Raw genomic sequence first — 27,941 nt, 5'->3', positions numbered from 1 at the left:
GTGACAAAATTAATGAAGCAAACCCAATCTCCAAACTCCAATACAAAACAAGGGAAATAGAGCAGCCGTGTTCACGGGTTACGTACACTTGATAAAATAATATGATAAATGACATCGGAGTAAAGCTGAACTGCCGAAAAAAAAAAGAAAAAGAAAGAACGGGAAAAGTCCTGCGGGAGTCGAACTTCTCTCCTTCCGGTATGGCGTTATGAACGCCCAGCGCGCTAAGCGATTACGCCATACGGCTGTCCTGAAGATCGAATGAGAAACTTAAATGTATAATAACACTGTCGTTATAGCGTTGACTTGTGATGGCGCTATTCAACTTCCCACAAGTGGCCGCGTGGATTCGACCAATATCCAGTTGCAAAGAACAATCGGGAATTGTTCCGTACAGATTGCATTCTCATTTTCAGTTTTTACCTACAAAATTGTCGACCTAATGAGGAGATTTGAAAATATAAAATACATGATGACTGCAGCTTATTGTCTGAGCTACAACATACTTAAGTTTCAGAGGAAATGGAGCAAAATCAGCTGAGATAAAGGTGCTTAAACGTTGTCAAGTCAATGCATGGTTTTTAAAAAAATCACCTCCCATAGACATAACACGTAAACTTGTCCGATTTTGTGTCTTTACTTTTAATCACAATTTAAAGTATGATGACGTCATCAAATTTTAAAACCATGACATGGACTTGAAAGGCAAATGTTCAAAGCAAAACATATCTGAATTTGGGGTAATATTAAGCTTAAACAATAGAGATACGAGCAAATGAATGTCAGAAACAGTACCTCAAAAAAATTAATTCCACTTTTTTGATTTCAGATGATGATATGATGACGTCATGAGTTTTCCTGGCAATATCGGTACTTGAAACGTTATTTCCAATTCATATGCTTTTGTAATATGCAAGAGAAATATAGGGTCAATGGACGATTTAAAGAGCTATGGCGAAATAAACAAAGACATGTTTTTTCACTATATTTGCAGAAAGACGCGCGCGCGGAATTTCAACTTTGACGCCAGTGCATTCCTTTGTTATAGGTCAAAATCGATCGGAAATCAATGAATATTGTTACTCAAAGTATCAGAAATCCAAATCGGTCAAAAAAATTGCATTTTCATGTTAGTTACGCCCTCTGCGCGCGAAATTGCGCGGACGGACGCGCACGCGAGAAAATGTTTGAAACGCTTAAAATTGTCTGAAACTTCGAGATTTCCCATTGGGAAGTCGTTTTGAGCCTTTTAAAATTTTGACGCGCGCAAACGCGCGCGTAATGATGACCTGGGTAACTAGCGTTAAAATGTAAGATAGAGCGTGACCTGAACTTTATGTCCACCGAAAATGATACAGAAATGATATCTAGTTATGAAGTTATGATCGATCATGTGACAAGGTCCGAAAATCACAAAATGGCACCTAGATGACGTCATAGATATGTTACTGTCATGAAAACCTTATTGTGGCTAGATATTGTTATGAGACATGTTGACTGAAAATGTCATGTTATTCCGTAATGTCATTGTTGAGATATTGACGACACAAAATGTGGCAGAAAGAAAGAAGAATAAAAAAAAAGAGAAATTTTGACAATCACAATAGGTGATACGCTGATAGCGTATCACCTAATAATAGCTAGTTTCTATTTAGCACATTTCACACTTGTTAAGTATCTCAGTGTGCTTTACAGACTATTATTACCCCAGTCACTGGATACATTATTTTATACCAGCATATCCTCACTCTCAACTCCCTAGGGAGCATTCCAGCCAGTCACAGCCATTTCATAGGTGCACACATGCTGATCAACCAACATAAACTTGCTCATCCTACCGGTACCCATTTAAAGTCCTGGGTGGAGAGCAGCAATGTGGACAAAGTGCCTTGCTGAAGGAAAAACATGTCGGGCTGGGCGTGGGCTGGACCCACGAACCCATACCATGGTCATGTCAAGAGACAAGCACTCTTATCCACTCAGCCACGCCACCTGACAAATGCTCATGAATATGAAATCCTATTGGTCATACTCTGCATTGTGCCTTGTTGCCCTAATATGTATTTTCAGAGATTAGCTGTGAAATTTAGTTTGCACATCAAAAATATCATAGGGAATTGAATGTGTAAATATAACACTGCATAATATTGACTTTAATTCAAAGGAGATATTTCATAAGGTCCAGGAAATGTGAAATGTTCCAAGAACTGCATTTTTCATTTAATTAAATTAATTTCTCACTTACAACTTGAATCTAGCACTAGACAAGGAGTTGTCCTGGCCACAGACAACGCCATTCAGGTGGGATAGGGCCTGATGCTTGCAGGTATTGTGGGCACGGTGGGTGCTGAGGGGAAGTGCTGGGTGACGCAAGTCCCAATATATCAACTGCTGGTCCATACCACTACTGCATATGATGTTGCTGTCTGCATGCGCAGTGAGGAGAGACAGACAAATATTTAGACAGAAAAAGAAATAGAATAGACATATACAAACAGAAAAGAACAGATTGACCTCGTATGAGAATGTCAAGTATTCAAATAATGCACAGGTGAGAATGCAGTAGTCAAGATGCAGTGCACTCGAGGGTACATACAATGTTGCAAAATGCACAACATTGTGAGTACCTGAGTGTGTTGCATCTCTACTAACATCATGAGCTTTAACCTGTGCATTATTTGTTTGATGAAATCGGTCTATGATATGTAATATCTTCTGGTAAAACTCTGTATTGCAATAAAATGGGGCTGCTCTTTGATCTGCTGTGCATGTGAATGACAGTAATTTTTTGGGTTTATGCCAGGCGCACAGCTACTGTAGCTGCACAGCGCAATTGGTATCTATCGCTGATAACATGCAGTGCAGTAATGCTTTTTTCCTGTGCACTTCTTGCACGTCATGCATTAGCATAAAAATACACAGAGCACACGTGACTCATTTCAGAGCCTCTGATCAGGTACATTCTTAACACATTTTCTTAAGTGCTATAGAGTATATATCAAAAAGATGCTACTATTGCAGATTACTAAGAAATACTGTGCACTCTCTGAGTGTTTTGTGAGTTTGTACAACCAAACCAGATGAAAGCCATTATGCACTAGCCGCAAAGGAAGGTACAGCTACACACATGCAAATCAATGGATGGATACATCTGGACGTTTTATGCACTTACTGTTTAAACCAGCATAATTTGCACTAACTTCTAAATGTGGGAACTCACCAGCTTGTAACCACACCACTGAAAAGACAACATTGGTGTGGGCATTGATGACAAGCAGTGGGCAGACAATGGAAGAACCCTCAGGACATGGTGTTTGCAACAATGGAGATGTGTAGCTCAGATTCCACACAGCTATCGCTCCTGATCAAAATATTAGAAAGAAGTCATACTCATTATGAAGAATTTGGAGAGTAATTCCACTCCAAAGATGAATTGACCTTGGACTTGCACTGTTTGCATGTAATACCTTCTTTAGAGTCCACTTTCACATTTAAGTGGCATGATTCATAGATCGACACATTCAAAACCTTCAGACTGCAAACAAGTACAATAATACATATTAAGCCATTCTGGTCCATGCTTAGAATATAACGGTTCATAGTCTATGAACATTTCTTTTGTGTATACGTGTGTGATAGATCACATACATCAACAGACATCAAGCAATAACCATGCATAGATACTCCATAAAATTATGTAAGATATGCCTTCATGTATTTCATGCTTGTTTTAGCCAATGGGACTAAATTTAAACCATCTATGTGAATATGGGCCAAAGGGTCAAAACATAATGCACCAAGTAGAGAAATTGCAGTGATAAAAGGGTGTGTTCAGGTCTCATTGAATGCTCATATACATAAGAGATGTTGATGTCTTTACTTTGCAACCATTCAAAAGGGGGAAAAGTACTTAATGTTCATAGACATCACTATAATTACTAGTACTTGATTCATTTTTGAAAGCTGCTGGGACAATGAATCTTGTAGAGAAGGATGTTGCCTTGATGGTAAATCTTTGTCTTTGGTAACTTGGCTCAAATATTTCCTGCTTCAGCATCAAACTCAACGAAACTTGATTTACCAGGAACCAGTGGTCTGCCCAGACTCATTCAACTATACATACATTTAGTTTGATAGCAGTTGCCTGAAAAGAACAACTACCATGTGTGCAGGGGGATGTGTATGCATAAAATCATAGCACATTGAAATCTGTATGGCAAAATGAGACTGGAGAGGTACATGCATAGGACTGGTGGAAGCATATGAAGACTTAGATGGTACCGTTTGCAAAACCTGCAGCTACTCTGGAATGTGGTTTACGCATCTCCCAGGCAACACACAGGCATGCACCAAAGGACACCTTAGCGTTGCCTTCATCATGCTTTGGCTTGAGGATGAGATTTGGCACAGGCTTGTACACTATAGACAAAGGATATAAATACATTCCACAGATCTGTATGAGTGATGAAGCTACAGTGTATGAACAAAATTCTCATAAATTACATATTTGGAAAATTCTCAGAAAGTTACTTTTTATCCGTTACATTTTGAGCACTTTGAGCTGTGATTTCATACTTGTAAAATTGTACATCACACTGCCCCAGAGAGAGAGAGAGAGAGAGCGAGGGAGGGACGGAGATCTTTGGTGTCGCTACTCCTGGATGAGACGACAACTACAGTTTGTGATGTAATGGCAGGGCAATAAAGAAATATAACATCGCTGTTGCGACAAGACCTTATAACTGAAATTTTGGTGAAAATGACTTTTGTGGATTAATGGTCAGATAATCAGTGAAGTGATGTCCTGTCCGAATCCTAGCTGCCTTATCCCAAAAATGAAGCCACCATGGCATGTCAAAAGAAAGGCTCTCCCATTTGATACAGAGCTTTGGCTGCCATGCTTCTTTGCTCTCCTGAACAATTTGTAGATATGAGGTCTTGTCGCCCCAGTGACAATAAATAGAATTCCACAAATATTTTTTGAAATGAAATGTACACATTCTCTTGATTTGTAACTGACATATTTATGTTAAGGAGCAATATCATTCCCTCTGCTTTCTGAAAGAGGTAAGTGCTCTTTCATTATACTAGAAAAACCAAAATATGTTCAATTTTCTTCCTATTTTTTTAATTTTGTCCTGTGGTGATGTCACCATGAGCTGTTGTACTCTTCTAATCCAGTGATGGCGGTACCTTCTTTAATAAAAATTCTTAGCTTTTATTATATTTGAGTTTCATCCATCTTTCCTCTTTCATTTGTATTTTTTTTTTTTTTTTGTGCAGTGACTTGTTCAGAAAAAGCATCATAATTGTGCCTCTACAGTTACAGAAAGTAATTAATATTCTAAAATGAACAATACAAAGCACTCAATATGCTGAAGAAGATTTGAATCATAAGATAAATGTAGGATTCATCAGTCTGTCTGGGCATCCATCCGTAAATTCTGTGAGATTCCTGCAGCAGAGAAATTAAGTAGAAAGTGAATGTTCACCTCTTTGTGACACATCTTTTGTATCCTCAGCATCCCTGGTTGGATGTGGTATGCTATAAACCAACACACTGCCTTCCGCACATGCCATACTCAGCACCCCAAGGCGCTGGTCAGAGTTGTTGCAGTGCGGAATGGAGTCTTGTGATTGGTCAATCTGGGGGTGTGTTGGGTTAGGGTCATCCCAGCATCCAGATGGGCACCAAGCAATTTCTTTCACCAAGCCAGCATCATGTGCTATGCTGAATTCAAGTTTGGGCTGAGCCCTGACAAAGAAGAAAAAACATCATCACATGAAGATGGTCACATTACCTGTTACTCAGTTAGATCTGAAGTTTTCAATCCTATCTGGTGACATTACTATAAGAAAAAATATTATTAGATTCAGTATCATATATACATTGTTAAAGGTTCTTTTAAACCAAGCATGATATCTTGAGAGTGTACCAGGGTAATCATAGCAATTTCTGGGTATTCAGGTGACCGTTATCAAGCGTGTCAATTCTTACTCTTTTTAAATTTCATTAGATCACTGATGTAGCATCATGGAGAAAAGACTAGAGAGGAGACGGTAGAGGCTACTGCTCAATATGGATTGCAACCAACTTGCTGACCATCTGCTACAATCATGTAATTTGATTCTATTTGCATGCTCTGCAATGGGGGCTGTGTGATTTGTTCTACAGTTTTATCTATTGTGGACATCATCAAAGACCAACCATATGGCAGGGCTCGACACTAACGGTGGCCCGGTGGCCCGGGGCCACCAAAAACGCACGTCGGGCAACCAAAATCTCAGAAATGAAGAATTTGGTGGCCTGATCGGGCCACCAAAAAAGGTCGGATGTTTGCCTTTGGGCCATCAAAAATAAACGTTAATGTGGAGCCCTGCATATGGACAACAACAGCATGGTAAATTTCAGGGTAACTTGCTGCATTCTGATTTCTTTTTTTAATCTTCTTTTTTCTTCATTGATGGCTAGGTTTGCCACATGAAACTATGATGAAGTACATAAAAATATATGAAATACAAGTCAATCGTTTGGTTAAGCTAAGAAGGAGCATAAAAAATTATCATAATACAAAGATGAATTAGAATAAAACACAAACATTACGACCTAGTTGTCTGCCTACTCTTGCATTTTGAAGGCAATGTGAATGTGTGGCTCAAATGAACGTATGTCATGATAAACACATTTTTGTAAATACTGTGACTTGTGGTATCAGCAAAGGAATATCTCTAAAACACCGTGGAAAGCAGATCACTAATATCAGCCTATTTCTATTTTTTTTCTATGATTAAGTAAATGACTGTGACACATTTATCTTTTTACAAATTGCTATACATATTGTCAGTCTTTCCAACATGCTCATGCCAACCTATGTGATCATCACAGATTTCATTCTCCTAAATCCATATTGCTAGTATCACTTATAAACACTGCTACTGTATAAGCTGTTATTTTCGTGAGGGTTTAATTTTTGCGAATTTCGCGAATCTCAGTTGGACCGCGAAGTTAACAACATGCCAAAATGTCACCATACGCTAAGGTAGTAGTGCGCTTATGTCCTGCCTCTTTGTCAATTCGCGAAAATGTCTATGACCTCCTCATTCACAAACTAATCTGTATGCGAAAATAACAGCACATACAGTATTTGGAATTTCACACTCATTTACCAGTCAGAAGAGAGTGGTCCAAAGCTCCACAGCTGCACAAGGCCAGGCAGACGGTTAGAGTCATACATGTAGCTGATCTGGTCCTTGCATGGATTGACAGCAAGGGCTGCATACTGATTCACTGCCTGCTGGTCAAGAGGGGTGGGGCACCAGGCTAAGGCTGAGATGGGACCCTCTGCACTGAAGGCAGTATGCTGTTGGTGGGTGTCTGCAGTATTATTCATAATACATGATGAGAGACAAGCATTTCTATTGACAAGACAAGATAAATGCAGTCGTGTGACACATACTTCCAGGTATAGTTACACATCCGTTTTTTTCCCCCCGCACATTATCATGTTATTCTGAAATGCAGAACAAAGTCAAATATCTTGAAAATCAGAATGAATAACAAAGTAAACTGTGTACAATTAACACCTGGGAAGCACTTTTCCTCTAATACTGACATGTAGTGTAATATCCAATGGTCTACACAGTATCCACCTCACATACAAGTACTGCAAGAATTCTGTTTCATGCAATTCACGGTGGCAATGTGGTGGGACGGGATGTGCAAATGTAACAGGCCGTGATGGCCATGGATGCCATGTCAGATTTTTACACTGTCAAAAAAATTGCCATGGCAGTTCCGGTGCTAATGAGAAACCTTGTAGGCCATAATAAAACTGGGTGAATGCAACAAAACTTGACAGCACATAACAGGCCATATTGAAACTGGGAGGCATATCACTGAACTGTTACTGGCTTACTACATAGGCATGTCAGAAAGAGGAATCAATACCTGTTTTAGCAACCATTTCTTCAGTTCCAGACAGAGGTATTGATGATGGTTCACTGCCTTCAGTCTTGATGCCGTTCAACTTGTCCCCAGTCTTACTTCCTGCATACTCACTACACTGATACTGAGCAGCTTCACTGTAAGTTAAGACAAGCACAGATTTATGGTACATGTTATCCTCCAGTCTCCTTTATGCAAGTATTAATGCAATGCCAAAATGTGTTCCATGAACAGATAACAAATTTTTTACTCAATTTCATCAATAAGATGCACAGTGTCATTAAAAAAAAAATACATATATCATGACTAGTTTCATACTCCAGAGCTCAGTGAAAGATGACTGGTACAGGAATAAAAAATAATTTTATTCTCAAAACTAGGAAACAAAACCCCAAGTTTGATAAGCACTGGACGCAAACATAATTTACAATCCTCATTATGCTAATAGAATGTCATACTAAACATTACTTCAAGATTTAAATAACGTGGCACCATTTACTCATTCACAGCATATCTGGTGCAGACATCCCATAGCGTGACATTCCAGGGAGGGTAAATATGAAACATCTCTGTACCATGGCATGGATATACACAAACCAAAACACTTTGCAAATACAGATACAAGAGGTCCCTGACTTGGGATGTAGATTGATATCATGAGTCAAAGCTTGCTGTGGCAGACATGAAGATATGTAGATGAATGCTGGGCCTTAAAAGGAAAGACAGGCTGAAGTACAAGAGATCACAGGAAAGACTGGATTCTGTCAAGAAAGGAACTAGAGACAGGCAAGCACAGTTGTGGATATGTTGAAAGGAGAGATAAAGGGAATGTATAAAGGCAGACAGTGAAAATGGAGCTGACAGGAAAACAGGGAGTGGCCAGAAAGAGGACAGCCTGATAATGGAGAGCCACTTGGTGGGAGTGGAGGGAAAGGAAGGACAATCCATTACAGATGGGCACAGAGAACGGCGGTACACATGGCAATGATTGTATCATGAACAGCATGAGCCAGAAGAAATGGAAGGAGGAGATGACTTCTGGCATTTAATCTTCATGGTCTCAAATCACATGACACAGAATTTTAAGATGTCTCATCTACGGGAAAAAAAAATTCAGTACACTTGAGAAGAAAAACTCACCGCTGGGATGTGTGTATAAGATAACTTTTGCCAAAGCCATGAGTATTAAATCTGCCACAAATGTTGATAAGGCTACGGTTACCTTGGAGACAGCTGTGGCCATGATGTCATCTGACTCCTCACGTTGTGAAACAATACTTCATCCATACTGCATAATCGCTCCTGGTGTCTGTGAGAAAAGCATAATTGTGTATCCTTCAATTGATATCTATTTTAAAATCTATCATAAGTTCAACTAGAACTATCACTCATTGTGATTAATATACCCCCACCCACAACTGAGGGAATTAGCTCTACCAGGATTATTAATTTTTTTTACTTTTTAATGAAAAAAAAAATTACCATGGCAATGCACTGTTCAACAGTGAATAAATGTATCGCTCACAGTTAGCCACATGTCCCACATCTCAAGTCGAGTGCTCAAAAACTGAGTGAGCAAGATAAATAAACTGACGATATCTATGGTTTTTAGTAAAAATTGTGAAACCATAGCAACACAATGTTGGACATTAAGAAAAAAAATGAAGTTTGCACAACTATATATCATAGCCGTCACATGTGCCAAATTTCAAGCCAAATGCTAATAGGATGAGGGGCTTAGTTGAATTCATAATATTAGTGTATCATTTTCATTCAAAATATACTGTTACCATGGCAACACATTTTCCACACTGACAAAAGATTTTTTTGCACATCTAGGTAATGTAGGGGTAACATGTGCCAAATTTGAAGCCAAAATGCTCTAAACAGAGAGAGTTAGGAGAATTGAAATGTTTGTATGATTTTCATTCAAAATGCACTGTTACCATGGCAACACATTGTTCAACAATGATGAAATATGAAGTTTGCATATTTCTGTACTATAATGGTTGCATGTGCCAAATTTCAAGCCAAATGCTCAAAGACTGTGGGAGTTACCTGAATCCACAATATTTTTGTAAGATTTTCATTCAAACTATGCTGTTACCATGGCAACACAATGATCAACAAGGTTAAGTTTGCACATCTACGTACCACAGTGGTCAGGTGTGCCAAATTTCAAGCTAAATGCTCAAAGACTGAGGTAGTTACCTGAATCCACAATATTTTTGTATGCATTTTAGTGAAAAGATGCTGTTACCATGGCAACATATTGTTCATCACTGATAAAAGATTAAGTTTGCACATCTCTATGCTGTAGTGGTTGCATGTGCCAAATTTCAAGCCAAATGCTCAAAGAGAGAGGGAGTTAACTGAATCCACGATATTTTTGCATGATTTTCATTAAAAATATGCTGTTACCATGGCAACACATTGATCGACACTGTCGAAAGATTACGTTTACACATCTACGTACCACAGTGGTCATGTGTGCCAAATTTCTCGCTAAATGCTGGAAGAATAAAGGAAGTTAGCTGAATCCACAATATTTTTGTATGCATTTTCGTGAAAAGATGCTGTTACCATGGCAACGTATTGTTCATCACTGACGAAAGATTAAGTTTGCACATCTATATGCTATAGTGGTTGCATGTGCCAAATTTCAAGCCAAATGCTCAAAGAGTGAGGGAGTTAACTGAATCCACGATATTTTTGTATGATTTTCATAAAAAATATGCTGTTACCATGGCAACACATTGATCGACAGTGTCGAAAGATTACGTTTACATATCTACGTACCACAGTGGTCATGTGTGCCAAATTTCTTGCTAAATGCTCGAAGACTAAAGGAAGTTAGCTGAATCCACAATATTTTTGTATGTTTTTTGGTTAAAAAAAAGCTGTTACCATGGCAACGCATTGCTCACCACTGACGAAAGATTAAGTTTGCACATCTATATACTATAGTGGTCATGTGTGCCAAATTTCAAGTCAAATGCTCTCAGACTAAGGGAGTTAACTGAATCCACAATATTTTCGTATGATTTTCATTCAAACTTTGCCGTTACCATGGCAACACATTGATCAACAATGACGAAAGAGTAAGTATGCACATCTACGTGGTCACATGTGCCAATTTTCAAGCCAAATGCTTGAAAACTGAAGGAGTTAAGCTAATCCACACATTTTTGTATGATTGGTTAAAAAAAACTGCTGTTGCCATGGCAACAGATTTATTACCACACACATCAAAGGTGTTTTGCACAAATATACATTACATTGATCGCTTATCCCAAATTCAAACTGAATTGCTACAAAACTGAGAGAGAAGTGCAATCCACAACATTTTGTAAGATTTTTATGAAAATCTTCCGTTGCCATGGCAACGCATTATGAAATACTCATGAAAAAGGTGTCTTGCACATCTGCCTGTGATAGCGGTCACACATGCCAAATTTGAAGTTAATTGCTCAAAAAAATGAGAAAGTAGTTCGATCCACAAGTTTTTATGAAAATATGCAGTTGCCATGGCAACGCATTATGCGATACAAATGAAAAAGGTGTCTTGCACATCTACCTTTGATAGCAGTCACACATGCCAAATTTGGGGTCAATTGCTCAAAAAATGAGAGAGGAGTTCGATCCACAACATTTTGTAAGATTTTTTAAAAATTTGCCGTTGCCATGGCAACTCATTATGCAATATCAACGAAAAAGGTGTCTTGCACATCTCCCTTTGATAGTGGTCACACATGCTAAATTCGGGGTTAATTGCTCAAAAAATGAGAGAGTAGTTCGATCCACAAGTTTTTACGAAAATAAGCCGTTGCCATGGCAACGCATTATGCGATACTAACGAAAAAGGTGTCTTGCACATCTACCTTTGATAGTGGTTAAACATGCCAAATTTGGGGTCAATTGCTCAAAAAATGAGAGAGGAGTTCGACCCACAAGATTTTGCAACGGACCGACCGCCCGACCGCCCGACCGCCCGACCGCCCGACCGCCCAACCGCCCGCCCGCCCGCCCACCGCCCGCCCGCCCGACCGCCCGACCAACGGACCGGCCACCCGACCTCAGAGTGATTCCTATATAACGGGTACCCCCCCTACCCACTATGTGTGGGTGGGGGTATAATAAAACATTGATTTCAGAGGTGGTAAGTTATTGCAGGTTTTGTGGTTTTCTGACAATGACAATTTAGTAAGTTTTGGTAAGTTTTATGCAACGGGCCACTGTCAAAAAAGCTGTGAACAATTTTCACAGCTTTGCAATGGTTACTGCTACAATACTTTGTTGCCATAAAAGATGCTCAGAAATACCCAATACATGTACTTACGCTATATAAATTCCTAGACAAATATTTACAAGGAACATTGTTATGGTAAGGATATTCCTGTATACCTAGTACCTCAGAGCCTCTATCATTCTCTACTTCATGGTGTGCAGTGCTCAACTGGTTCAGTATCCCACCAATTGTTAGTAAAGTTTACTGAGTTCAAAGCAATCTCAATATGCATGATGAAATCTTTAGCACTTACAATGAATATGCTGTCTGTTTCAAAGATCTGCGATTACGATGAGAAGCTGCAAAAGGAGAAACAATGCATGACATGGTATCAAGAAAACATTACCTGTTTAGGACAAAGACATGACTTCATCAACATGGCTCCTAGTAATACTCTAGTCAAAAAAAAAGAAAAGAAAAAAAAAGTCTTGCGCAACTTTATATCACAATCACCATGTGTGTCAAATTCCTTCTGAATCATTTACAAACTGTAGATTTACCTGATTTAGAGGGTCATAATGTACTGCTACCATGGCAATGCACTTTCTGTTACTATTGCTAAATGTGTCTTGCACAACATTACATTGAGCTTTGCTTGTGTGTCAAAGTTTGTAGAATTGCTTGAAAACTGGAGTAGTTAGATCCACAAGCCCCTGATTTTGGGGCCATAACTTGCTGTTACCATGGCAAAGTAGTGGACCTTCTTTGGCCACTTGACCTCAGAGCGATTTCTATATATTCCCTTACACGCTACTGTGGGGTCAACTGACTTTAGAGAGGATGACACTATACGGAATGAAAATATGACACAAAGCTGCATAACAATTTTTCATAGTTTTGGTAGTTACATGTACCAGGTCTTCTTCCCTGTTCCTTGGCCTTGAAAATGCCATAGTTTTCATCTTCTTCATCTTCATCCTCATCCTGGTATTCCTCCTCATCTTCTTCAGTCCCATCCTGCCAATCATCCCCTGAAGAAGAGTCTGAACCTTTAGTACTCTTTTTAGTGGTGTGTGCTTCATACTCCTGAATAGCAACCAGCAAGTCAAAAGCAACTAAATAGAAAGTGTGATGTATTTCATTTGCTACATTTGCTTTTAGCTTGACTTAGACAGTAAGACAGAATATTGATAAAACAAAATATAAATTCAATTACACATATTTCGACTTTTCTTTAGTAAAGGTGCTTTATCAACATTCTGTGACATCTTTTTGAATAAATGAAACAATAACACAGATACTTATCAAACCTTTATATTTTGAGAGGATTGATTGCTAACACATGAAAAGACACAATTTTGCATGAAACAAGAAATGTTAAATTTTGAATTGAACATTACACTTCATTAACTCTTGGTAATGAAAATTTCAAAAAGATGGACTTCTGCACATAAGTAAAAATGTCACAATCATTTCAGACACTACTATAATACAGTCTGTGTGGATATTGCACGTTATGGATAAGTCCCAAAGTTTACAGGTCTGTAAACATATTGCATAAGCAATCATTAAAAACAAATGCAATTTACTCTCATCCACGTCTCATGCATGTTTCACTTATCATGATTAAAAGGAATGCAACAAACAAAAGAGGTGTACGAGTGTGGTATAATGCAGCTACATCTCCACAGCTATTGAGCAAAAACTGTGAAAGGTATGCTAAAATATACATTTGCAGACACGCTCAAAACTTTCATTGATATACCAATGGGAACTAGAAAAATATTGCAATGAAACCATACTCATCATCTTATAGATCTAACTAACAGAATAAGACATGTAGTATTTGCTCCAAAGTTTATTCCAAAAGTTCATTCTCAGGGTGATCACTTGGCTTAATCCTGAATATGACTGTAAACATTTCAAGTCCCAGAAACCACATGTTTGGTAAAGTCTTTATACATTACAAGATCAAGTTTCTTTAAAAATCTCTTTTATTTTGTGCATCCTGTTGTCCATATGAAAAAGTTTCAGTTGCAGGATTATCAAAAGCCTCTGAAATTGCCAAATTTATTGCCAAACCCTAAATTTGCATCAAATTTCAGGAAATTAAAGTTCCTGTTTTTCTTCTCACATGAAATTTGTGTAAATGTTGTACCTCGATCTGCGCACAAATGAATTCAATCAGTCCCATTTAGTCTTTCTCCAAATACAAGATATGTAGTGAAATTCACACACCCCAATTTAATTGATGACGACAAGACCAAAAAAAAAAAAAAAAGAAAAGAGAACAAAATCTACAATATTTCCAAGGAACTGATGGATTGCAGCAGTCTTCTAGGATATTACTGAAGGGAGTAATGGAGTTGGAAGGGTTAAGCTTCAATTAATGTTGAGGAAACATTCGTTGTTACCTTGCTATGCTTCTGCATGATGTGCTTCTTGATTTGAGGGAGTGTCTTCAGTACTGTGTCACACACAGAGCAGGTGTATGTCTTCTTTCCATGATGAGGATTCTGTCACAGTGCCATGCAAAGGGAATGATACAGGTTCTGGATTAGAACAATCTTCATCTCGAGACATTAGAATCATAACCACTGAACACTCCTAGATTAAATAACAGCTGAAAATGCCACTTTACCTGATATTCAATAAACTTTAAAAGTTGAACTTCACAGATTTAGATAATAATCTAATCATGATGCATATATAGACAAGCTACAAAAAAATAATAAAGGTGTTTTTTCTTAAATCATGACATTGAGATGTGGGATGGACAGCTGGACAGATGGACAACCAAAAAACATAATGCCTCCAACTCTTCACGACAGAGAGATGATAAAAAGTACCTGTGTGCATCCTTTGTAGTGAACAGTCATCATCAGGACTGCCTTGACACATTTGGCACAGAAGGGGCACTTTGGCAGCTCTGGGGGGCTCTGCTTCAGGCCTTCATTCCATTTATCAACCAAGTCACGGGAAGGAGTAGATCCTGACTTTCTTACTCTATAAAGATCCTGTATATAAATACAAATGACATGCGTATGAAAGTATTGCAAACAGGGATTATTTAGAAATGGCATAATCTTTGGCCTCTTATGCAAGAGGCCTGCCAGTCAGACAGAGAGAGATACTTAAACAGAACATTTTCTGTTCTGAGGGTAGATACATTCATTGGCTAACAGACTTTAAGCACATAATTTTACAGAATATTGCAATTAAAGGGAATGCAAACCCAAAGAGAAATGAGGATTTAGTAAAAGCATTAACAATAGTAGAACACATCAGTGAAAGTTTGAGGAAAATCAGACAATCGATGCAAAAGTTAGGAATTTTTAAAGTTTTGGTGTTGGAACCGCTGGATGAGGAGACTACTAGAGGTTATGACGTATGAGTGGACAACACTATAAAGAAAATATAAAAGGAATTCCACAAAAAATTCACTTTTCTAGCAAAATGAAAGAGTACTTGACTAATCGCTTTCACAAGGCAGGGGGAATAAGTGCTACCACTAACATATGTCAGCATCAAGTTGATGGAAAGTGTAATTTTCATGAAAAATCACTTTTTATTGACTTCCATAGTTGGAAGCCATATTTGCACAGTTACCTCTCCTAAAAAAAAAAAAAAAAAAAAAAAAAAAAAAAATCACAACAAAATCTTCTGTGTGAGATGATATGAGTGGCCTAAATATGAACTAAAATGACCAACATGAATAAATACATATAATACCGTGTATAGTTATCATCATGAGAGCCATTATAGCATTTTCTTTTAAGCATCCTCAGAACAATCAAGGTATATACAGCATGAAGCTGTGTACTATCAAACTCACATGCAAGCCTTTTCTATTGTGACTGTCTTGACCATCTTTGGAGTCCATGATGTCATCTGTCAGACGCTTCACTTTATCTATGGCCCTGAAGAAGGCAAAGGAAATCATGAAATTACCATTCTCAAGGTGAAGTGCTGTCATGGTGCAATAGTATGATCAATAGCAATCACTGCAAACACAACTTTAGAACACAGACTGGCCTTTTCAGCAATGTTTGAAATGCTTTATCTTAATTGACCCTTCTTAACAAAAATCATTCACATACTGATAATGTTTTGAATGTGGACTATCATTCATTCCGTTATAAAATTTTGTTTCACAGCACTCTAAAAGGATCTAATTCTTGTACAAATACTACAGACATCAGATTACATAAACATGTATCCCCCGAACCCGTCTCCCATACCCCATCTGGATTACTTTTTAGGCCAGAATGTTGTATATGACAACTGTCGCAGGATGCAATAAAATCCAAAGAGAAATGAGGCTAGTATATAGCACATACAAGGAATATGACATGATCAGGGTGACCTTTGACCCTATAAAAGGTGGACAGTGAGGGCAGCATTATCAATAGGTGTAGGTGTATAGATTTGACTATGATACATTTACATACCAAATTTGAAAAAAAAAATCGGTCAAAAAACAAAGCCAGCATCGCACACACAAGCAGACCCTGTTAAATTTACCTTTTCATGTATAAAGGCGGAACAAGCGAGGGTGCCACCACCAAAAACAATACAGGCATCTTCATTTCACTACAATGCGCCTTTTTGCCAAATTTGAAGAAAATCTGATAAGAAATGTGGCTGATAGAGCACACACACAAGAAATGAGCATTGGCATCCAAGTCGGAACACTGAGGGCGCCGTCACCTCAAACTGTTGTGTCCTTCATGTAGAATGACCACCCATACACCTCCTTAGCAAAGCAAGGGAAGTCTGAATAAAATCCGTTGAGTAACAATCAAGTTATTGCATAAATAAGCACTTTTGCAAATTTTGACATGATCAGGGTGACCTTCGACCCTACAAAAGGTGGAACAGTGAGGGCAGCATTATGAATAGGTATAGGTGTATAGATTTGACTAAAATTTGAAAAAAAATCGGTCAAGAAACAAGGTCAGTGTCGCACACACAAGCAGACCCTGTTAAATTTACCTATTCATGTATAAAGATGGAACAAGCGAGGGCGCCATCACTAAAAACAATAGGCGTCTTCATTTTACCATAATACAACTTCATGCCAAATTTGAAGATGATCGAAGAAGAACTGCAGCCAGTAGAGCGCTCACAAGAAAATCTCTGCGGCGGACGCAGACGCGGATGCGGACGCGGCGCAACAAGGCCAAATCCATAGTATCCTCCGAACTCTGTTCGGAGGATATAATAAGGCATGACAATCAACTCAGTTGAATTTGACACCAGAAAGTCTTTTGACATTTGTTCCTTGGTGGAAATGGCTGCATAGAAAGCCCAAAACTTGCCCTATAGAGATTATCCAATCATCTCACTTTTTCATCTTGTACTTAAAAATAATATAGATTTACTTGGCTTCTACTTTCACCTTACATGTATCATGCCAAATTGTAATCAATTAAATTTCCAGTGTCAATTTTACACACACATTTACCTGTTGTGTATTATACATTTTATATCAAACCATTTTTCCAACCTGAATCTCTAATGATCTATCTTGAATACTAGTTTGCAGCTCTCTTAAAAAAAAACAAAACAAACGACACTATGATACAACCCCACAAACACATTCTGAAATATCACAGTCCAATGTAAACATTATCCTAATTACACTAGCTGAGTACTGGAAACTTTATAGAAGGGTTCTAAAACATATTTGGACAAAAGTTTTGCAGGAAAACAAGTGAAAGAGGGGTGGCAGAGAGACAGAAAGACACATAGACACAAATTTCTGTCATCCTTCCATGCAGCTTTACAAGAAAACATCATCCATTCTTGTGAGGATATAACCAAAATTACATTGTTTCCAAACAAACTACTGGTATGTATCACGCAGGGCTCATATACAGTTGTACAACATATCTGACAAAGGCATCAGACAAACTTCCCCTCACAAATTCAACTTTTGTTGAATATTGCACATATTGCATTGTAAATCCTACTTGATTCTAGACAACTTAATGGCACCTTACTTCAGGGCTGACTTTCTGGGTCGACATGGATCAAAGCTCTCAGCCATAGGATCATTTGTGCTTGTGCTTGGCTGTGGTTCACTGTGGTATAGCCGAATGTGAATGGCCAGGCCAGGCTTGGAATTGTATATCTAGTGGGGAAAATAAAGAAGCAGGAGTTGAAGTATGATACAAGTAAATTTCCTGAACAGACTTTGGCAAACAAAGAGTAGTGTGACCAATCACACCTCCTATGATTTTGTTCTGTTTTAAAAAATTATCATCTCCCTACAACTCCACATAACAGCTCTTGAGAAGTAAATTTTCTGCCCATAACACAACATTTGTTGTAATTTCAAAAGACAACTTATAACCTTGAAGAAAAGATACCACGTTATGCAGAGCCATTAACAACAAAGTTGATAGAACGGCACACTAACCCTCATTATAAGCAAATGCTAGAATCTACAATTCAGTGTCTCATGTAAATCAATTGCAAAGAGGTTGCAAGTATTCACAGTAAGTTTACAGTGTGAATATAACTTTTAATTTTGGTTACTTTTTCTTTGAACTGGGGATCTTATTGTGTGTGTGATGAGGGGTGACACAACATTAGCTCCTGCGACAATTGCTCCAGTCTTATTTTCTCCAAGGACTTATGGTTAGGGTTAGGATTGTGATAAGGTTTTATATTTAGTGTTGATGTGAGGATTAGGGTTAGGGTAATGCTTGTGGGTAGAAATTTTGTTTGACGTAGCATACAGATATTTCATGGGAGCAATTGTTACAGGAGCAAACGTCATGGAACCATGAGGTGGCTGCTACGCAAAAAAAAAAGTAGAAATGTCGCTATGGCGACTGGTATGCCTCCGCCATAATGCATGATTCTCCTAATAGGTCTAGATAGTACATGTGGACAATGTGTGATTACATTTTCACAAAATTGGCAAAATATTAAAAGGACAAGTTTGTCACAAATGTGTTGAATGTTTACCTTCCTTGACCTAGGTTTAATTGGATGAATAGGAGAGCATTAATATGGGGATTAAGGACTTTAACTTGACTTTGACCCATTCATACGTTTATGCATTGAGTAATTTTCAAGGTATGGAGAAAAAGTGCAATTTCTGTATTGAATAGTAAATTGCTACCATTTTCATCTGGCCTTTGACCCTAAAATTCATAAGATAATCACTGTCAGGCAGAACATGCATAAATATGTAGTACGTTTCAAGATATCTTGAGCCACTTCTGAGATATGGAGGAAAAACTTAGTTCAGCACTTTCATTTTTATCTTTGACCTTTGTTTGAGGCAAAAACAAAAGAAAAAACATTTCCAGAGAATCTCTATTAGGTTATACATGCATACACCAAGTGTAAAAAAAAAATCCTGCTGGCATTGCATAAACATGAGGGAAATAGTAAAATTTTGAAGTGTTGCCTTGACCTTTGACCCCTGACCTTTGACCCCATGAACCCTAAATTCTTTAGATATTCACTGCCAGTCAGTACATGTATATATACTATGTTCCATGAAGATACCTTGAACAATTTCCAAGGTACAGAGAAAAAAAGGTGAAGTTTTAATATTTTTACTTGACCATTTGACATTTGACCTTTGACCTCATGACCCAAACTTTCACCAGAGAATCTCAATTGGTTACTACATGTATATACTAAGTTTCAAGAAAGTATCTTCAGGCATTGCATAGATATGGTGAAAATAGTGAGATTTTATGTATTTGACCTTGACCTTTTGACCTTTGACCTTGAGCATGTGCACCCAAAAGTTGATAGGCACAACTTCACCCCCTAATACACATACATGCCAAGTTTCATTAGGATACCTCAAAAGGTTTTGATAGTTACCCTGTCCACAAAATTCATTACGGACGGACGAAAGGACGGACGTACGGACAGACAGACGGACGGACGGACGGACGACCCGAAAACATAATGCCTCCGGCACCACTTCGTGGCGGAGGCATAAAAAAAGGTCTGCTAGCATTGTTGGATAGCCGAGTTAAAGCTCTGGTAACACTTAATTTGCAACTGATGCATGTACATATGATAATGCCCATTCAGAGACGAACATATTCTCAACAAAATTAGACACCAGGTGACAGGCAAACACAGGAAACTGCATCAGCTGTGGCCATGCAGTCACTAGGGTACCAAGTATGCCATTCACATCAATATCAGTAGTTTCTGGAGAGATAATGTGGTAAAGCTGAGTCACAGAGTGGTATAGCAAAGAGTCCTCAACCAAAAAGAAGTAGAAGTAGTCATATATGTATATGTCTCCACAAACTGCCACATTTTGCTGGTCACCGATTATCTCTCAAACATGTACAATGTAGTGATATAAACAATGCATGTACCACATACAGCTGTAATTCACAGAACAATGTTGTAATCTAAAAATATATATATAAATAAATAGATAAAATAAGAGACCCAGTGGCTCCAGCAATCATCTGATCATCAACAGTTTACATTCCACACATTCTTGTAGACTATTAAGTAAGAAGAACATATAACTTTGGGGCCTTGTGGCGTCCAGGGGATATGGCTTCCATTTGTGACCCTGCATCACAAAAAAAAAAAAACAGCCAAAAAGTCACCAGACATGAAATTTTAGTTAAGAGCATATTCCGAAAGAGCAGACTTTAAGCTTTAAAATGATGTATAACTCAAATCAAATGGACTTTCCTAACCTATCTAAATATTGGAAAGAAAGCACACACTCGGGAAAAGTATGAACTGAGAAAAGAGGAAGTACAGTGTCTAATCAAGCGCTTAATCTTTACCAAGCCATGCTGGCTGTGAGATGAATGCGACAAAAAACAAGATGTAAACCACTGGAGTAACAACAATGAAGGGATTATCAGATTACATTGAAATTGAGCATGCCTTATCAACACATTCTGTCCATAATCAATTCCAATTTTCCAAGCTCTAGCATCATCCTGTCAAAAGTTATAGAGTTGAAAGTGAAGAGTGTGTACAAGGTTTTTAAGAAATGAAACAGGGACTCTAAAGACACAGTCCCCACCTAATCACACTATTCTACCAAAAAATGTTCGAGATAAACTACTTAAAAACACACTTTCCTGCCCATTTTATGATCCCGAATTTTAGCATAATGTAGAAGAAGACTTGCTCTTTCAGAAAATATGAAAAAGTCTAGATCGGCTAGGTTGACCCATTTTACCTATTTTCAGTCCTCACACAAAATCAGTGTGTGCGACTTTTTGTTCGTTTTGTGATGCATGGTTACATTTGTTCTATCACATTGGCAATCATACCTGGAATATTTGTACAGTGGAAACTCGATATAACGAGATGGTCGGGACCGAGTCGTTTTCCTCGTTATAGCCGATATCTCGTTATATCAGTAGGCATAAAAGAAAGCATAACATAAAGACATTAATTTGCACATGTGGGACTACCCATCATTTTTCAATCAATACTGCTAACTTGGTAATGAGTGTGAGGTACTTACTCACCTTTATAGGTAAAAAGATGTTTTTTCGCCAATGAAATCCGATATCAAGAATGTTTTTCATATTAATTGTAGATGTTTGAATTTGTAAATCTATATAGCTTGCGATTGTGTGAAGATCGCCTGTGGATTGGTGTGTGGTTATGGTATGGGTGTGTGTTGTGTGTGGAAAGCTTGAATATGGTCTGCACAATGCTGTGTGTCTGTGTGTGTGACACATTCTGTATGTACATTATGACTGCATGTGTGTGAAGATGGGGAATTCCCTACGTAGAAAGCCAATCACAGCATCAGATTGCCTCACACTTGCTAAACGTCATGATGATGTCATGTATACATGCTCCGTCCCACCACATTTTCTGCATGTATCACACACACACACATTTCGTATACACGTACAACATGCGGTGCTAGCTGTAGAGTGAACTGAAGAAAATATGTGTGTACAAGACAGTTTTTGGCGCATCGAGCTTTACAATCTCGGAACATGATAGCACAGGCGAAGTAAAGCTTTACCCGAAGACATTTTGCTTTACCTCGCTATGTCAGGTTTGATTGGCTATGTTTTTCTTTGTTTGGAAATCACAAAAATTATCTCGTTATAGCAGTTATTTCGTTATAGCCGATCTCGCTACAAGAGTAGCATTTCACATAGACTTGTGTGGAAGGAAATTTGGGACCGGGAAAATTTCCTCGTAATAACCGATATCTCGTTATAGCAGTGTTCGTTATACCGAGTTTCCCCTGTAGATAATTTGACTATGCATTTTAAAAAAGGGAATCAAAATGCGAAAAATGGCCCCTATGTCAGATTTGAAAATACATTTTCTAATATATCTACTGAGAGTACTTCTGATTTTATAGACTTTGTTTTTCAAAGATTCTCTAGTTTAAGGGCTCTGTAGTCACTATGGGTGGGGGGGGGGGGGGGGGGGCATGATGCTCATTTGTACAAATATATTCTTTCACCAGACTAGCAATAAAGCCTACCAAGTAAGTCTGTTGACAAATTTGACCATGTGTTTCAAGAACACACAAATTTGAAAACTGGGCCCTAGTTCCAGTTTGCCCCCCCCCCCCCCCAATACACACACACAAACACAGGTCCTGGAGGGATGGAGGTGGGGGATGAGGGTGCACCTCTGGATCTGCCATGAAGAAACTTGAAATGACAGTCACTAATCTACTTACTCAATGCTCATTGACTTAGCTCGATCATTTTATGATTCCAGAGAACAAGACTTTCAGATATTCCTTCGGGAGAAGGTGTTGGCCCCCATTGGGGCTCATATTGAAGAAACTTGAAATGACAGTCACCACTCTACTTACTCAATGCTCACTGACTTAGCTCTATCACTTTATGATTCCAGAGAACAAGACTTTCAGATATTCCTTACGGGGGGGGAGGTGTTGGTCCCCATTAGGGCTCATATTGAATAAACTTAGATATGACAGTCACCAATCTACTTACTCACAGCATTAACTTAGCTCTATCACTTATGATTCCAGAGAACAACACTTTTAGATATTCCTTGGGGGGGGGGGGGGAGGAGGTGTTGGCCCCCATTGGGGCTCATATTGAATAAATTTAGATCCTGTCATCCTAGGGATACTCATATGTTCAAAGTTTGTTGAAAATCCTTGATGAGATTTTTAAGAAGATGAAAATGTAGAAAGTTTAAGAACAATGCATTATGGAAGCTGGAGGATGAATGACCACAATAGCTCACTTGCACCTTTGGTTAAGGTGAGCTGAAACATCATTGAATTTAAGAACAGCTTTTAATCACATTCTTAACTTCTGGTCTTTTTTTTCTTTGCTACAAAATGATATCCATGCTTATAAAATACCTTGTCTGGACAGAAGTCACAGATGAATTTGGGTCTGTTCTCAGCCTGTTTCCCACATCTCTTGATGTGGTACAAGTATCCAAAGACAGTGACAAAAGTCTGCTTGCAGTCCTCTGTTGGGCAGACAACCTGCTTCTGAGTCTTCAACAAAGCTCGCACACGATGGCTCTCAGACTGGTCATTACTTATTTCTGCTCTTTCCTCAGACTTCATGATGTCAGATGATAGGAAGGAAACAAAATACAAATTGTTAAAACATTATTTTGACAGAAGAGCTTGTTCAATTGTTTCTTTGAATATAGATACACTACATCAACCTAACACATCAGAACATGTTTTCAAGTTGAACTGATTTAAACTCTGACCTTGGATATTGAACTTGATTTTTCCAAGAATGTATTTCTTTATTTCTTCTCACTAAAGTACAGTCCAACTGAACTGTCCATCTAAGTTGTGGCTGGAAAGACAACTCCAGCTAAAATATAATGACCTTTAAACTGTCATTCATGTCAGTGCAAATCAATATTAACCATGTACACCATTCTGTCAATCTCAATATCAATCAAAACCATTGTGAATTCCTGGCAGAAACCCTGAATCACAATGGCATTTTACACCAGAGTACAGTGTTTGACCTTGACCTTTGATCACTCAGAACATAACATGAACACTGCTCCTGAAATATAGTGATCAAAATGGGCTTCTGTATGCTAGTTAAACTCACTTTTCCACATTTGTACTCCATGTTTGCTTACGAGTCAATACTGTTCGAGTTAAGTTCGCACGGGAGTCAAAGCTTGAGTAAATTCATGACCCGTCTTAGGTCAGCTTGAAACATATTTTAAGTCATTAATGGACATTTACTTTGTAATGACAAGTCTCCTCTGCAGGACAGACATTCTGGCCGCTTCAGTATGTTTACAGATGTATGAATATCATCACACACTCTGGGATTGAATTATTGAAAATTAACTGTTGAACCAACTTAAATCACCAAAATATCTTAAATACTTTTGTGATTTTGAATTTGCACTGAAATATTCATGATTCACACAATGCAGAGATGACTGCAAACAATTTATCTCTTCCTACATCTAGTTACCTCCGCCAAGGGAGGAGGTTATGTTTTCGTTACCGTTTGTTTGTTAGTTTGTCTGTGTGCAAAATAACTCAAAAAGTTGAGCACGGATGTAAATGAAACTTACAGGAAAGGTTGAGAATGACACAAGTAAGAGATGATTAAATTTGGGTAGTGATTGGAGAATTTGGGGGAAATTTATGAAGGATTTTTGATATTTTAGCAAGTAGGGTCAATGAACTTGGGAGCTCAAGCTGCGCAAAACTGAGGTAAACATACGCGCACTAAAGTGTGTGCTCCACTTTCTGCCTTGCTTTCTGCTAGGGCGAGGCGCGCCGCGCAGCTGAGGGTTTATGACGTAACAAAGGCTTCTATATTGGGAAAAAGGGCAATTTTTCAGCATGTATACCTATGGGTGGAAATCACTGATCTCTATGGAAGAGCCCAAAGAGCTTTTAAAATCTCTTTGGGAAGAGCAAGATCATTGGTGGAAAGTAGCTGCTTGGCGGAGGTCTGCACTCTCAGAGTGCTTTTCTAGTTCAATTTGTATTTGCCTCTACAAAGGGAGATTATAGGCTTAACAGAACTTACTGATATGCTCCTGCACTTCTTGAAATGATTCACAATGACCTTCATGGAGTTCCTCTGGAGTTGGCACAGTGGACATGTTGCATAGCCATGGACAGCAAAGCTCTTTTCCCACTCTTCTATCTCCTTTTGAAAGTCTTTGAAGTCTTGCTCATTAACATTACACCTGGAGAACTTCTTTGTATAGTCATATCCCAAACTGATCCTCTTTTGTGATGTTTTTGTCTTCTGTTTTACGGAAACTTTCGCGTCATCTTCCTCCCAATCATCAATCACCTCCTCCTCATCATCATCTAAAGTGTCATCTTCTCCTGTATCCTCAATCAGCCACTTTGGTCTCCTTCTGCTCCTTCCTGCTATTGACTCACTCAATATTCCTGGGATTTCTTGTTCTTTATATTTTCCTGAAGTTCTGCCTCTGCCTCTCCCTCTTCCTCTTCCTCTTCCTCTGCCCCTTCCCCTCCCCCTCCCTCTTCCTCTCCCTCTACCTCTCCCCCCTCTACAATGGACAGCTACTTCGACACCATCTTCTTTTCTTTTCTGGTACCTTGCATCATCACGAAGATCAGGTTCATCACTGTCATCTGTACTGTCTCTGGCTATACCTTTAAAATTGTCACTCTGGGATATATGCTCTGAAAAGAGCTTAGACTTTGGAGGCCTCCCTCTTTTCCGCTTTACTGGACGTTCATCATATCCATCCAGTACCGAGGTTTGGTGACACTGGACAGGGACACAATCTCTAGAGCTCTGACAAGGTTCTTCTGCGTACTCACTCTGTGATATGACATCAGTCACCTTTTCTGCCTCGAGTGATGGTTGGGCTGGATGAAGATAAGGTTCATCACTGCCATCTGCATTGTCTCTGGCTATACCTTCAAAATTGTCACTCTGGGATATTTGCTCTGAAAAGAGCTTAGACTTTGGAGGCCTCCCTCTTTTCCGCTTTACTGGACGTTCATCATATCCATCCGGTACCGAGGTTTGGTGACACTGGACAGGGACACAATCTCTAGAGCTCTGACAAGGTTCTTCTGCGTACTCACTCTGTGATATGACATCAGTCACCTTTTCTGCCTCAAGTGATGGTTGGGCTGGATGAAGATCAGGTTCATCACTGCCATCTGCATTGTCTCTGGCTATACCTTTGAAATTGTCACTCTGGGATATTTGCTCTGAAAAGAGCTTAGACTTTGGAGGCCTCCCTCTTTTCCGCTTTACTGGACGTTCATCATATCCGTCCGGTACCGAGGTTTGGTGACACTGGACAGGGACGCAATCTCTAGAGCTCTGACAAGGTTCTTCTGCATACTCACTCTGTGATATGACATCAGTCACCTTTTCTGCCTCGGGTGATGGTTGGGCTGGCAGTTTTCGTGGACGACCCCTCTTCCTTCTTGGTGCTGTCTCTTTTATCTGGTGCTCCGTTCCTCTATGCTGGCTATTATTCCTCTCTGCAGACACACATACTTTCTTTGGTCGGCCCCTTCCTCTTTTCTGTGGCTCCATGCCTGCTGAATTCAGTTGTTCTTTGGTGCAGATCCCTGGAGCTACACTTCTGTCATGCTTTGATCTGAAGGTTGATAAAATCAAAATAAGTCTTCAATCATAAAAACTTAAACTCAAAAGTGCAGAAACTATGTACAAGTATTTGGTGCTTGTGAAGTCATAATATGTTTCTTATAATTCTGGATTTGCACTTTAAAGGAAGAAAAGTAGCAGTTTCAAGTGACTGGAAGAGAATTGTTTACACATCTTCAAGTCCTACCCCTGCTATAGACATAGTTAGTCAAACATGTGATTATTTTAAGTTTCAAGTTTATTTTATCTTCCAGTAGGATAAAATAGTACATTCATATTCATAAATAAAATGTCAGCAAATTCATGAACAAAGCAACAAAGCTTAAAAGACTAAGAAAATGCAGAAAACAAGGTGGTCTGTAAAAGAGGCACAGCTTGTTAAATTTAGATCACCATTGCAGTAAATTGCTGCAACTCTGCAAGAAGAATAACGGCAGATTAAAAACAGAATGAATACAATAATAAGCAAAATCAAAGAAATAAAACAGAGGATAATGAATATATACTGTATGGAGGGGAGAGGAGAACTGCTGTCCATTGTATTATCCAGTTACCTATAATGTATACCGTGAATAAATCATTAAATTAGAAAATGTAGCAGTCTTTAAACTCTAAAGGGATGATAGTTTTGGGTCAGATGGGGCTGCAGGTTTCCAACTCTTTTTTTGTGTGTGTTTGTCTGTGGGTTAATGAGAAACCTGCTATGAAATACATGTGTAGTGGGATTGGGTTTTGGGAGAGTCGGCTTTGACTCTCCCTTTCTCTCACCGACCGAACATACCAGACCGAGACTGCAACTTTAACCGGACTGGGGGGTCATATGACCGACACATTCGACCCTGTCAGCTGACAATTGACCCCCATGACCCGGACTCGACGCTTGATGACTTGACTGATGTTTTCCACGGATGTACACTTCCCGAAACTCCTGGAAATCCGTGGATATCAAGCACATCGGGCCACTGGCGTAGTCGTATTATTCGCCTTAAAGTAGATACCACTCCCACTTTACATGTATGAGAGAACATGTAATTCTTAGATCCCGAGTTCACAGATATACAGTTACACGTATTACCGGACAGCATGGTAATTCCTGATGCGCACATTTTTGTGTATTAGAATTCTAATGACATTCAATACATGCAGGACTTTATGGATTAGCCTCACAGAGCATTGTATG

At 38.7% G+C, this 27,941-nt stretch overlaps 1 protein-coding gene across 1 annotated transcript; it reads right to left on the bottom strand.

Annotated features, from left to right (window-relative positions):
• Positions 1-2,241: 2,241 nt before the first annotated feature.
• Positions 2,242-26,511, bottom strand: LOC139722684 (uncharacterized). The gene is made up of 16 exons (XM_071633978.1): positions 26,497-26,511; positions 25,184-26,443; positions 23,515-23,721; positions 18,179-18,309; positions 16,009-16,093; positions 15,023-15,190; positions 14,588-14,689; positions 13,088-13,259; positions 12,487-12,532; positions 9,168-9,254; positions 7,949-8,082; positions 7,168-7,375; positions 5,493-5,755; positions 4,282-4,419; positions 3,221-3,361; positions 2,242-2,426 (listed from the first exon to the last, which is right to left on the bottom strand). Exons 1-16 carry the CDS (start codon positions 26,509-26,511, stop codon positions 2,242-2,244), a joined length of 3,342 nt encoding a protein of 1,113 aa, XP_071490079.1.
• Positions 26,512-27,941: the final 1,430 nt, after the last annotated feature.

This window comes from Diadema antillarum, unplaced genomic scaffold (assembly GCF_040938485.1).
Source record: "Diadema antillarum isolate AM-2024a unplaced genomic scaffold, OU_Dant_1.0 scf00000170, whole genome shotgun sequence".
NCBI classification, from domain to species: Eukaryota; Metazoa; Echinodermata; class Echinoidea; order Diadematoida; family Diadematidae; genus Diadema; species Diadema antillarum.
This window is presented reverse-complemented; position numbering and strand designations above follow the sequence as displayed.

Excerpts from the sequence above, each read along its gene's own strand:
- LOC139722684 (XM_071633978.1), bottom strand. Across the intron at positions 12,533-13,087 it reads GGAACAGGGAAGAAGACCTG|CTTCTCATCGTAATCGCAGA; the intron begins GTACATGTAACT and ends CTCCTTTTGCAG. Across the intron at positions 2,427-3,220 it reads AGTGGTGTGGTTACAAGCTG|ACAGCAACATCATATGCAGT; the intron begins GTGAGTTCCCAC and ends CTGCGCATGCAG.